This window comes from Chiroxiphia lanceolata, chromosome 16 (genome assembly GCF_009829145.1).
Source record: "Chiroxiphia lanceolata isolate bChiLan1 chromosome 16, bChiLan1.pri, whole genome shotgun sequence".
In the NCBI taxonomy this organism is placed as follows: domain Eukaryota; kingdom Metazoa; phylum Chordata; class Aves; order Passeriformes; family Pipridae; genus Chiroxiphia; species Chiroxiphia lanceolata.
Window position 1 is genome coordinate 9,289,765 of NC_045652.1, and position 13,338 is coordinate 9,303,102.

The window sequence follows — 13,338 nt, forward strand, 5'->3', positions numbered from 1 at the left end:
GAAGGAAAAGGTGTTCTCTTCCACATGGGGAGAGAACAATGAAGAGCGTGATGCGAACGGGAGAGCTTGGGAAAAGACTAGGGATGAGATAGAGAGGAATCACGGTCTGGGAAGGGGGAATAATCATAGATGGATTTGAGAATCCTGGAGAAGGTGGGAGCACTGACACCTTCCATCAGCCCAGGGCAGGGAGCAAAGCCCAGGGGCAAGGCCTGCAGTAATCCAAACACAGCGAGGAAAGGCAGAACTGCCGAAATTAGGATTTCTCGTTTTATTTTAAAGCAAAAGACACGCAAGGAAGACATTCTACTGTTGCCAGTACTTAGCACAACGCCTACTATGGAGTGTGCCCGGCAGCGCCCTGCAACCCTCGCGGCCCCGTGCCCGGTCCGGCCGTGCCCTGCGGGCCCCGGGCCACCGCCGCGGCCCCGCTGTGCGAGCGGCGAAAAGGAGCCGCCGCCGCGGAGACAAAACAGCTTGGCAGCGGTGGGATTCGAACCCACGCCATCGAAATGACTGGAGCCTAAATCCAGCGCCTTAGACCACTCGGCCACGCTACCGCCTGGCTGCTCAGGCGCCCGCCAGGCCTCTTTCACCGCGGCCGCCCCGCCGCTCCCCACACCGACCCCCGCACGCGGCCCACCCGTGTCTGCGCCACCACAGCGCCCTCGGGCGCCCGCCCCGTGCCGGGAACGCGGCTGCTGCCGCGGGCACGGGCTCGTCGCTCTGCGGCGGCGGTTCCGCCCCGGCCTGGCCCCGCGGGTTCCCCAACAGGTGGCGCCGCCCGCACGCCTGACCCCGCACCCCCGGCTCCCTCCCCGCTCCCTCCCCCGGGGCCCGGCCGCTCCCTCCTCCGCGGGGCCCCGGCCGTCGGGCCGCGCCTCGAGGCACTTTGTCCGCGGCAGGCACGGGCCGGCACCCCGACAAAGCGCTGCTGTGCGGCCTTTCCCCACAGCGCCTGCAGCAGCGGCGGATCAGCTCTAGCCCGTCCTCGGGAGGGCTTTGCCCGGCGGCGCGGATCTGCGGCCCAGGGATGGCCTTCCCATGGTCACGTAGGGTCGAGGGCAGCCCTTCGCAGCTGCCAGAGCAGGTCTGCGCACACCTCCCAGCCAGGAAGAGAGTCCGTCCTGCCCCATATCAGCTCCCCCGCCTTCTCTGCCCGCTGCTCTCAGGGAGGCAGTGCCTCCCGCCCACCACAGCACAGGTGCTGCTCACAGGGCTGCCAGCTCAGCTCAGCTCGCCAGTGACCTTCCCGGCCAGCTGCTCGCTTGGCACCGCTGTGTATCTTCAGCTGAACCGTTCCCACCCAAAACGGTGGGCCCCGGCCGCCTTTATTTTTGTGCTGCTCCACATGCAGCTGCGGAGCTGGTACAAGTGCAGCTGGTGGCCGGGGCTGTCCCTACACAGCTCGTGTCCTGCTCTTTGGTGCCTCGCTTACCTGCTGCCGCCGAGCTCGGGCACGGGGTGAGCGAGCTTGTCCTGTCCACCTCGATGAGGGAGTTGGGTTTGGCAACCAGAACCAGATTCAGGCTGTCGCTGGTGAGTAGAAGGATGAATTCTCATATTCTGGAAGGCCTGCAGGAGAAATTTGTATAATTACTTGTGGACAGAGCTGAAAACATCAGGACTAAATGCCATGCAATTAAAAAAAATATGAAGAAATTATATCTGCTATAGCCCTTCTCCCCAAAGGAAGTCACGCGCTGGAATTTTTATGCATGTGTATTAGATGCACCTGCCATATGGACATTTATGACCAACTGGATTTACCTTGTAAGACAGGACTGTCACAGGCACAAATTGTCGCAGGATTAACCGATTTACAGTCAGTTTTTAAATCTGGCTTTTCAAATGAATGCAGAACAAAATTGCTCTGAAAGTTAGTATAATATATCTGGGGTGTGCTTTCCTTTTTCCTTTCAAACGCCACTGTTCCCTAGAACAATGACTTCTAAGGGGAACCTCATTTATCGTGGGCGTACTGGAACTTTACAAGTTACCATGCTCTTGGGAAAAAAAAAAAATGCAATGCTGAACATAATGAAAGAACAGCATACTAGACTTGCAGGTCATTAATTTCCTAGGTTGCCATTTCAAATTTAATTTTTAGTATTTTCAAACAAACAAAAAAATGTGAATCAAACCCTTTCAATGTTAAGGATATAATAGGTAACATATAAAGAGAAAACTAAAACTAGAAGATGCAGCATGTCTGGGCCTATATCTGATTTCAACATACATCTTTAGTATTGCATCAAGCACTTTTTCACCATCACTGATTGTTCTTTTAAGAGGATATTATAGAGAATAGAAGAGAAGCCCCAGGCTTAAATCTGAAAATAAGTACGCCCTTGCATCAGAACTGGCTTATTAAAAAGCATGAGATGTGTAGCTTGAGAGGGTATATCCTAACTACGTTCTTAATAGACCAGGACACTCTCCATGAGGATTTATGGCATAATACAGCCACATGCCACTGGGTTCCTTTTAGTCCAAGCAATGCCCAGTGTTTGCCTGAGTTTAAAGCCAACTGCTCTTGTGACTGCTTCAGTTGTGCTCACGTATCACACCAGTAACAGTATTCCGCTGTTATCAGTAGCCTACCATAGCAGGTGGTCATTTTTTAACCATTATCAACACATTTTCATGCAGTGGGAATGAGACATCTGGCCTCCACTAGGCCTTCAGAATTCATTTGATGAGTCTGTGCCCTTCCCAGGCCCTGCCGTGAGGCATCCTGACGCCAGCCCTGCTGGGTGCTTCTCTCCCCGGGGCGCTCAGCCAGGCTGCCCGCAGAATGAGAAACGAGGAGACACAAGTTCTGGTGCTGATGGGGCAAACGCGCTCAGTTTTTGATAATTGTTAATATTTACCACCGTGATTTGCAGCTGGGAGATGAATAGGAGGTTTTCCTACACAATCACAAACATTGTAAATGTGTTTGAGCTTAAACTCTGCAGGAATTTGAGGCTGGCCAGAAATGTGCCTGTAGGAAGCAGCATTAGACGGGGGCTTCATGAAATCTGTGCTTTACATTCTCGAAGGAGGGCTGAACCCTCAGCATGGTGCTGGAAATTGCTGACAAAATTAGTTACCCTGAAATCACAGGTCTGCTGCTCCCTCCAGTCTCCAAGCTAAGACACAGTTTAATTTATGTAAGTAATGGTGGTGGCAGGCGGGTGTTCCTGGCAGAAAGACAGAGCATCTGCTCTGTGTGTTTTTAATTAAATATTAGTAATCTTCCTCCTAAGGATTATCTCAGCACTAGTACTGCAGCAGCATTTCTCTGTTGTGTTGCCTCCCTCTTTGCAGAGCACAGGGATTGTGCATTTTTCTGTCTGTGATACCACAAGAGACCATCCATCCGTCATGAAGGACGTACTCCCATCTTCCAGTCTCGGTTCTGTAACCCCTACTCATGGTAAAAACCACTAATGAGAGTTATTTACATGAATAAGAGATTGAACAGCAGTAGAAGAGGCAGATTCTTTGCAGGCTGCCAAGTAATACAATTAAGCCAGAGCCTCTTTACATTAATTTCCATGTAACCCATGAAAGGATAAGGAGTTCTGTTTAAATTTTCCACAAATTCTAGCTTGAGGAAAAGCTTAAACATAGGCACTCCCCACCCGGAAAGCCAGTGTTTTAGGAAGAATGCAAATGTGGGTGCTTTGAGGAACCTCGGTCTTTAGAACTTGAAATTTGGTGCATAATCCTGCCATTTCTTATGGGGAAATGTGCACTTGTGCCATTTAATTTAGCTGGAAAGGCCAACCTGAAGTGCATATAGGCCCTGCAGTCGCTGCCCACGTCTGCTCCCTCCACCTTCCCTCAGGGTGCTGCCGTGCAGTGGGACCCTCCTGCCCCGGAAGACCCGCCGGGAACAGAAAAGTAAAGGAAATCTGGACGCCGCTCCTGCGAGCAGCGCTCTGGAGACCCGCACACCCGCTCCCCCGGGTTCCCCCATGGCTAACCCCTAACGGTGCTAATTGGGGAGGGGGAAGTTCTCCTCAGATTTTCATGGGTCTTCTCATGGGAATAAAGCGTCCGGCCGTGTCCCCCCGTCACCCCGGTGTCAGGTGGCGTGCCGGGGCCCGCGGGGCCGCTGAGGCGAGCGGGAGGCGGCGCCTCGTCAGCGCCGTGGGCGGGGGGGCCGTGAGGGGCGGCCTCGCTGCCCCACTCCCGCCTGCTTTCGCGGGGCGGCTCCGCTGCCCGACTGCCTCCTTCCCTCAGCGGGGCCCCGCCTCCCTCCTCCTTTGCCTGGAGCGGCTTCTCCTCCCGTCTGGCTCAGCGGGGCGGCTGCGGGACGGGGCGCGGCGGCTGCGGGATCGCTCTGCACCGAGCCGGGCTCTTCTGCCCCGGTAGGTGCCGTCGCGGTGCCGGGCCGGGGGTCGGGAGCTGCCTCAGGCTGCTGCGCGGCGTGGAGCGCGGAACGGGCTTTCTAGATTTGTTTGTAAATGTTTTAAAATTTGCAGAACATGATCGACAGCGCCGTGGTTTGAGCCTGCAAAAGGCCGGGGCCAAGCCTTTGCGCTGGGCTAAAAATAACCTGATCCGTGTGTGCTGGGCAGCGCTGCTGCGCGTACACCTGGAGTTCAGCGTTTCTTCCGAGCACATAATTTTAATGCATGCGCCGATAAAAGTCCCCAGTGGTGTTTGTGACCGTGGGGCAGCTGGTGTGTGGCCGGGACTGGGTCCGCCGTGACAGCCCGGGACGGCTCCAGGACTGCTCGTGTTTGGGTAATTTTTCAAGTGCCTCAATACGCGTAAAGCATGAGCTTAATTAAGACCGTGGGATACTGCGCAAATGCTTACAAAAGGTCTGCGATAGGCAATTTTTCAGTGTATTTAAAGCCAGTTGAAATGACAGGGCTATTAATGTCAGTGGAAGGGCATTTGCATTTTGACATTGTATTGGAAGTTCCTTTTGTGCCCTTTTACCTCCCCGTGGTTTGGGTACTGTTAACATAGTATTTATTTGTATGTTTGGCAGAAGGGTGGACTTGGCTCGGAGGGGTCGTTCCTGTGCTTCACTGCTTGTAGCTCTAAAAGCCATTTGTGTTTTTGAAGCCTCACTGTGTTTCCTAGCACAGGGTTTTGGGTCTCAAATGCCTTGTACTCTGAGCTGGTGCAGAGGAACTCACCCATTTGCTCCGTGAATTTTGCATCGTTGTTCCCTAACACTCGGGCTCATGCAGTCATTATCCCAGCTGTGCTTGCAGGCAAGCAGAGTGTGGTTTGTGCCGTGGTGTTTGCAGTAGTGGCACACTGGAAGGGACCTGCAGTAAAGCTTCTCATCAGACGATCTGTCCTTGGTAAGACAAGGTTTTCAAAGGTAGACAGTGAGTGAAGACGTCTCTCTTTTTTTAATCTTGTTTTTTATCACAGCTCTTATCTAGACTCACTAAACCTGTTTTCATGCAGTGGTGCAGATGAGAATTGACATTTGCTTTGCAAGGGTCAGTTGGGTGTTTTTAAAGCACAGTAGTTCATAGTGTGCTACAGGACATTAACATAGCTAGTGGGGTTGTTCTGGACTGTGTTATGTAGCTTTATGTCTGTAGTTCATGAAAGTAATAATAATTTTTAAGGTCTGTATAGTTGCTTAGGTTAAATTTTAAATTAGTATCCTAAGAGTGTTAATCTGAAAGGCGATTTCTCTCTTTTAAGAAAAACCTGCTTGTTACTCTTACAGGTATCCTCCTAAATGGCTTTAGCTCATGTGGTATTAAATCAAAAGGGATTTAGTATTATACCAGGGAGAGCTGAGTCATCCTCGCTTTAATGCTTCTTTACAAGAGAATCTGGGACTTGTGTTACAGGGCAGTTCCTGCTCCCCTGTTCTGTGCTAAAGAGGTACAGAGGGCTGTGTCTGAGCTGAAACGATGGGTTAGGAATTGCTGGAGATGCTCCAGTTGTCTCTTTTGCCAACTAGAGAGGTCCAGTCACCTCTTTGGGATGAATTAAGGCAGGTTTAGATGCTGAGGCAGCTGGCGGGCCTTGCTAAAGAGTCCCACCAACCCAACACTGCTTTGTAACAACAGACACCTGCAAGAAATCTGCAAGTGCTGTTTTAACAGCACTGTGATGTGGATTTTCCCCTCTGTTTCTATGTGTTCCATGTTCACCACGCTCAGCAGCACAGTGGGTTGGCTTTGCAACTCACCTGCCCCTCCTGGTCATGTGGCTCTTGGTTATAAAGACAAGAGGAAAAAAAAAATACTTGAAATGCGCCTTGGGAAAACACAAAAATTAGTAGAAACTTGAGCAGATTTAGTAAGTGACTGTATTTTAAATTATCTTCATTTTCAATCACATAGTACAAGGCTGATTAAAAAATAGAATAAATTTTCAAGGTGGATTGGAGTGGGTAGTTTAAATTACAGGTGTGTGATAATGCAGGCTTGGTTCAGTGCAGTCCTAGGAAAGCTCCTGTAATAGATATTAAAGCTTAAATTATCAAAACAAAGCAGCACTAGTAACAGGAATTCATAGATAGCATAACTTTATGCCATAATGCAAAAGCACAGAATATAAGCCTTGGGATGAAGCATAGGCTTTTTTATAAGGCTTTTCATCAAACTATGAGATTTAGAGCAGTGTTTGTGTAGTTTAATGTTTGGTTATTGAATTTGTTTTAAAGAGTGTGTTATGTGAGGCTTGGTTTTAGTACATACACTTCCAAAGTAAACACCACAAGCACTTTACAAGAAATAGGGTTCCAAGAAAAACTGTGAGGCTTTTATAAACACCATTAGCTTTAAATAGAAACTGATTTGTGTGACAATGTTTGGTTTGCACAGCAAGTCACAGGAACCCCAATGTTTGCCCTCGCTGCTGCACAAACCTGAATTCCTGTTGCTGCTGCTGCTTTTCAGACCATCGTGGACCCCACGGATCTGCAGATCCTGTGGCAGTAGGAGCAGGAGTGAGTGCAGGGCAACAGTTACCTGTGTTGCTGGTTGAGATGTGGGAATGTTGCCTCCATCAGAAAGGCAGGAACCAACAACATGATGTTGCTGGTGAAAGCTGCCATATGGTGCTGTTTCTGTGGTGACCAGTTTCTCAGTAACTGTGGAGTAGGAGCTGTGCATGCTGCTGTAGGATGTATTTATTTCACTGTTTCTTGGAGAAGGAAGGCTGAATATGCAAAGGGCTGAAGAATAACAGTGAAGCAAAAGTGAAAACCTTGTTTTATGATTGTTTTATTAGGCTAGCTGTGTGAAAATCTCTGATTTTGCTGGTTGACTGAAGAACTAAACCAAGTGACAGAAGTATCTGTTTTAAATTACATGCTGTTGCTCAGCCAGCATCAGGGCCAGATTCTGAAAATTCTCACTAATCCTCTATTTGGTAGGTGCCAGTGTTTTCAGAGTATCTAGGCAAACTTCCACCTCTTCCAAGGGCTTTGATCATTCCTCCACCTCATTTTTCTGCAATGTGCTGCACTTTCAGCAGCATGTTTTACTGTGGACTGTTGGCTGTGTAGGAGCTAAAAGCCAGCTTAAATGTTGTTGATGGTGGAAAATTTTTTTATGTTGTCCTAATAATGCTATCTAACTCACTTGACTGTTAATTTGTGTGCAGTATCTTTGAGAAGACTTGCCTTGAAAAAATTTGAAAACCTGAGTGTGGTGTTCAAGGTAAAACCCCTTCAAGTTTCTAAGACCAGTGTTGTGAAACTCAGGATTTAAAAAAAAGGAAGAATAAAAACATTTGAAGGAGGAGATAGGAGCTAGTTTTATTCTATACTTGATTGTCTTCTTTTCTGAGTCCTGTAGCAGTTTAAAACCAAAAAACCTTCTGGAAACCCAACACTGAGGTGTTCAAAACTACATGGAAGTATTGGGGGGTTACTTTTACAGAGCCATATGCAGATGTGTTGGGTTTGTTATTTTGTTTTGGTTTTTTTTCTGCCAGTGTGCTGACATCAGTTTTATGCATAATTTGTGCTTTTAATAACAATTTTTTTTCTCTTCTCTCCCACCCAGCTTCTTCCCTCCATTTGCACGTGCTTTGGAATAGTGGGTGTTTCAATCCTTGTAGGAGTTAAACCAAACTCCTGCAAACATGGCAGACGAGGACCTTATTTTTCGTATGGAAGGGATTGATAATGCCAGGACGACCACAGCGAACTCTGGGGATTATCTTGATGCTGATAGTGATGATGAAGACAATTATTTTATCTGTCCAATAACTGATGATCCGATTTCTGACAAGTCTGCCAATACCAAAGTAGACAATTATTACAGCAGCTTAGCAAAAAGTGAGCAGTACAGTTCAAGCTCTTCTCCTAGAAGCTTTAGCTTTAAGGTAAGTATTGGCTCCAACCTTCAGTAAGGTTTTCGTTTTACTTTGCTGGCATGAGACATTCTCTAACTGCTTCACCTCTTGTAACTAACAGTTTTCAATAAAAAAACCACACTTGTTTTTTTCCAGACCTGCAGTTAATTCCATTAAGCCAATAGTCTGACACTGCCATGGAATTACTCACTGTCCCTTTTAGTTTACAAAGGTGGCGCGATCCAGGCAGGCGATTCACTGCCCTTCTGATCAAACAGTACATTGCCTGAGACTCAGAAGATTATACACTTGTTGTAATCTAAATTGGGGCCTGTCAGAGGATAATTTATTATGGATTTTGCTAATCCATAACATTTTTAGTTGGGCAAATAAAATTGTAAATGATAAATGGTAGGTTTTTATGTAGTAATTCCTTCTTAGGGAGCTTTTGACATGTTGGCTCTCATGCTTGGGCATCAGGTGTCACACTGGCAGTAGTTCTGACAGTGTACTCGAGCAGTATCTGACCTTTTTGAGATGAAGAGCAGTCATAGCATTGCAGGGAGGTCGAAAGGGCCATAGTTGGTGCTTCCTTGGCAGTGTGTCCTTTTTCACTGGGCTCCCTTGGCACAGGTCAGCCGAGGAAATGGAGCCTCAAGAATGCAAGTGACACCCACTCTGTAGCTTAGATATTCCAGATATACACCATTTGTGGTACACTGGCATGTCTCTTAGATTTTGTCTAGACTAGGATTTAATGTGTTTTATTAACACGTTTCTTATTGTAAATATTAACATTTATTTAATAGATACTCTGAAATCTCGGTTATGCCTAATGCATGCTTTATTTGTGAAGAGATAGCAGGGGGGTTATTTTAGTCAGATAACATATAAAGTAACACATGGAAAGTGAATCTGGCTTGTCTGCAGTAAGATTTTTACCAAAGGTAGTTAATAAAAACATTAAAAGGTACATATTCCTAAGGAAAGTGAAGAGTAAAAGCTTAGTATAGAAAGGGGACAGATGTCAGTGTATTCTATGCTAAGCAAGTTATGACCTGATAGGGAGCTTAGTCTTCATTTGTGTGTACATTTTAGCAAGTACTAAACACTTGCCTCTGGGTTTGCAGTGCAAGTTCTGAGTCATATGGCCTGAGATAAAAGTGATAAGGACTTCAGAAATTGCAATTATTTCCTCCTTCCTAACCTATCATTTTGTTTCTGCAGAACGTTTGTGGCTATCTTTGGTCTCCACAATGTCTAGTTTGGCACTGTGGCTCCTATCACAGATAAAATGCTTTATGCTGAGATGTGGAGCAAGCAAGTCTCCGTCTCCTACTTAATCTGCAGGAATGGTGACTTCCAGTGAAGCAAAGAGCCAGGACTGATAACATCCTAAACCCCCACAGCCTGCCCTGATCACTCTGCCTGTCAGACCCCAAAGCTAAAGGCAGTGTGAGCCATTGATAATAAAATACAGAGACAGAAACTTGCTGTTAACCATCTGCCTTTAAACAGGACTCAGCAGTGTTTAAGTAGCTAGTTAATAGGCAAGATCCTTTTAATGCATGCTTTCCAGTTTAAAAAATTGCCAACTTACCTCAATAGGTTTGTTCACAGATGTTCTAAGAGTGAACTTAAATTGGGGATATAAATTGAAGAGTGGCTTTTAACTGGAGACTTTTTTTTTAACTAACAAAGAGAACCAAGACTCTTTGTCAATCATTTGTCTTATCACATGTATTTTCCTGCTTTCATGTCTCTCATGGATCCTTTAGAATGACACACAGCATCGTTCTAAGCATGGCTCTGTGGTTGACCATGGTCGGGTAGGTTAAAAAAGAAATGTGAACACCATATCTAATAGATGAATTACGATTTTTTTTTTTCCTTTTATAGACTTTTTTGTTCATTATATTATTGTCTGGGAGAACTGCTTGCCTCAGCCCATAAAAGTCATTAAGTCAAAGCTAAAAAAGATACCTGTTAAGTGAAATAATACCCATCTTTTGTTCTCTGCCCTGAAATGTCTCTGTGTGGCAGCCATATGCCTCCAGCAGGAGAAAAATTGCACTGGTAGCACCATTTCCAATTTCTGTTTGTTTGAAGATCAGAATACAGCTTTTGTACAAAGCACCTCATGAGATCATGCACAAGTAATTAACTGATTTAAGTCACTGCCTAGCATGGACACAGATCACCTTTTGGAGCGGGAGTCTACTCAAGAACGATTTGACACAGATGATTCACTGAGTAATTCTACTTGTTGCTGTCTCTCCCTGTTTCTGTCATACGTATTTAAGTGTGGAAGTTCTCAGGTCCACGTGAAATGTCTGTCATTGCACGACCTGAGGAAACTTCATTTCCTTATGAAACATAGGAAATCTTTCTCAACGTGTCCTTTAAACTTGTTTTATTTATTATAGTATTGTGTTCATTTTATGGTACTCTTATCAGAAAGGGGAGCATTTGAATTGTTTGCAAGGTATGCAAAATTACAGCTGAAATTCAGAATAAGCATGAACAATTTAAAAGCTCAGCTGCTTCAAAAACTTCCTTGATGTCATTGCTGACCCAAATTTATACTGTAGGGTTTTTTTAAATTGACTGATTTAAATTCCGGGGCGGGTGGGAATTCCCAAATTTTAAAAGTTGCTGTTTCTGCACACTTGAAATTCAAAGAGACTGTAGCAATACCTCAGGGCCCAGTATTTCTTTACTGATGGGGTGCAGAGTGTTTTTTCTCCTGCTCACCTTGCAGAAGGCATTTGGCACATCACAGGTTTTCTTGGAAAAATACAATGTAAAAAGAGAGAGATCAAAATGTTGAGAGAGAAGCATCCAAATTGACTGGTAGAGGAAGACTCTGGATATTCCAGAAAACTACTTTGATGTTTTACTGTTGACTTGGTGAACAATGAAGTAGCTACTTGTCTGGAATTGTTATAATAATAAGTTTATACAACATTCTAATTTCTTCTTTCTTATGCTGAGCACAATCTGGGGCCTTGGGGTTCACAGAACTTTTTTCTTTGTCCATATTAGCTCTGTTGCTAATGGACTTTTTTATGCTTACATATATGCATGCTGTTAGTTACAAAAAGTTAAAAATCAAAACAATGAAAGTGAATTCATATCATCTGGATGTGCATTATTGCTATTTGCAGTATGTGCTGGAGATATTTGCAAATTACCACAGGTTTGATAAATTATATTTGGTATATACTGTACCAGATTCTGTTCTCAGTAACTTCACAGCAGTGCAAATTGAACTGAAACCTGATGATTTATATCCCTGAACTGTGTTTCATTATAACTGAAACTATAAAAGGTCAGAGTGGTCTCTGGTACTGCTTGGTCCCTGCTCTGAGTAGTGCTTTGAGGGCTTGTGTAGTTGCACATCTTCCCAGCATTAGGATCCTGATTTGGTCTAGAAAATGCTGGTTTTGTGAGCTGCTGGTGATTATAAATAAACTGCTAGTTTGTAACTTCTTCAGGAAACCTGGAAACATGCTATTGAGAAAGCCAAGCACATGCCTGATCCGTGGGCAGAATTTCACCTGGAGGATGTTGAGACGGAACATGCCACTCGTTACAGGTCTGTGGGTCTTTGGATGCTGATGTTAAACACAGCTGCTGGTTTCTGTGTTTGTGTAGTGCAGAATATCTGTAATTATATGGCTGAAAAACTTTCAATAATACCCAAAGTGAGCCTGTCTCTCAGGAGTACGTAAATACTGCCCACCAACAGAAAATAAACCTTTCAGCAAACCAGTGTCACACTCTTTCTCTCCCACCTAAGTAGTATCTAGGACTTTAACCACACAGACAGGGAACAAGGCTGAGAAGTATTGTCTAGTTGATTTATTAGTGCTATAAACTTAATCTAATAAGGAAATGAATTCCAATAAAGGGGCAGCATACTTAGTTTAAATAGTTTAGAAAAAAAAGGCAACATAACACTCCATACCTTTCCCAAAATAGCAGTTTCAGTGTTACCAGTCCATGCAGTATTGTTGCATGTTGCTGGAATTTAAATCCTTATAAAACCCAGAATAGCTCAGCATGGTGTACGTGCTGAAACTGAGTTTGGCCATTAAACTGGTTTTAGTGCTTTAACATAAGCTCTGCCAAAATATTTACTCTGCTGACACAGGTTTCTGGGTGGAAGGGGTTGGGGTTAGAGGCCAGTTAATCACCACTTAGCATCAGTGCTGGGGAGGCCTCCCTTCCAATCACATACCACTGTCATGCAGTGCTGCTCTTCCCCACAGACTGCATCTCTCCCTGGTCAGCCACACAGTCCTGAAATAGTTTGCAGGTTTTAAAATACAAATAAGTGGTAATATTGGTTTAGGATTACTCAAATATCCTGTTAAAAAGAGGTAGCTCTGATATTTCCACTGCTTTTATCTGCTGCAGACTGAGGTGATGCAGTACTCAGTGCAGGATGGGGGAGTCGGGCTGGAAACAATCGTGTTGGTGACTCAATTGCTGTGGTTCTTGGGTTGGCTTTTACTTTGTTGGGAGTTAAGGGGGTGGGAAGAAACCATAGTTGTAGTCTTTGTATTATCACAGGGTTGTGCAGGGACTTGCTCCTCCCTCAGTGCAGTTCTTGGCCCCACTGCTTCTCACAGCTTGTTCTGCTCACATCCTTGACAGCCCTGAGGCAGGCCCTCAGCCAGAACCAGCTTTATGCAAGCTGAGGTTTGGGGAACACAAACTGTCCAGTGGGTAGAGCTTGGTAAGGCTCTTCCTGCCCCCAGTGTGCTGCCCAGGCATCACAGAATAGGCTTAACTTCAAAGCAGATCAAGCCTGATTTGTAGTGTTGCAAAAGTATAGCTTCTGCAGTGCAGTCTGCTCACTGTCAGGAGGATTCAGTGTCTCTTCAAAGAGTTAATCGTGTTTCTGCTTTCCTGTCTGAAGCAAGGAGGGCCTGACTGTGGTGGGAAGACTAGAAACTTTTGTGTTGGAGTGGCAGCAGCACTTTGTAGTGTTCAGTTGCAGATAAGGAAGGATGGATGTTGGGAATAGGAGGATTTGGGGTCCCTCTG

General features: G+C 45.6%; 1 protein-coding gene and 1 non-coding gene across 9 annotated transcripts in view; one reads left to right on the forward strand and one right to left on the reverse strand.

Moving 5' to 3' along the window:
- Positions 1–478: 478 nt before the first annotated feature.
- On the reverse strand, positions 479–560 carry TRNAL-UAG. Its single transcript has one exon. It is a non-coding gene; the product is annotated as a tRNA-Leu (tRNA).
- Positions 561–1,397: 837 nt separating this feature from the next.
- EEF2K (eukaryotic elongation factor 2 kinase) overlaps positions 1,398–13,338 on the forward strand; it is a 35,853-nt gene continuing 23,912 nt past the window's right edge. For 3 of the 8 annotated variants that reach the window (XR_004359891.1, XM_032703975.1, XM_032703981.1), the window contains exons 1-4: positions 4,243–4,361; positions 7,992–8,313; positions 10,062–10,112; positions 11,781–11,881. Coding sequence is in view for 7 of the 8 variants with exons in the window: in XM_032703975.1 (XP_032559866.1) it covers positions 8,071–8,313; positions 10,062–10,112; positions 11,781–11,881 (395 nt within the window). In the remaining variant the exon portion in view is untranslated. The other 5 variants (XM_032703977.1, XM_032703978.1, XM_032703976.1 and 2 more) reach the window with 5 other exon arrangements.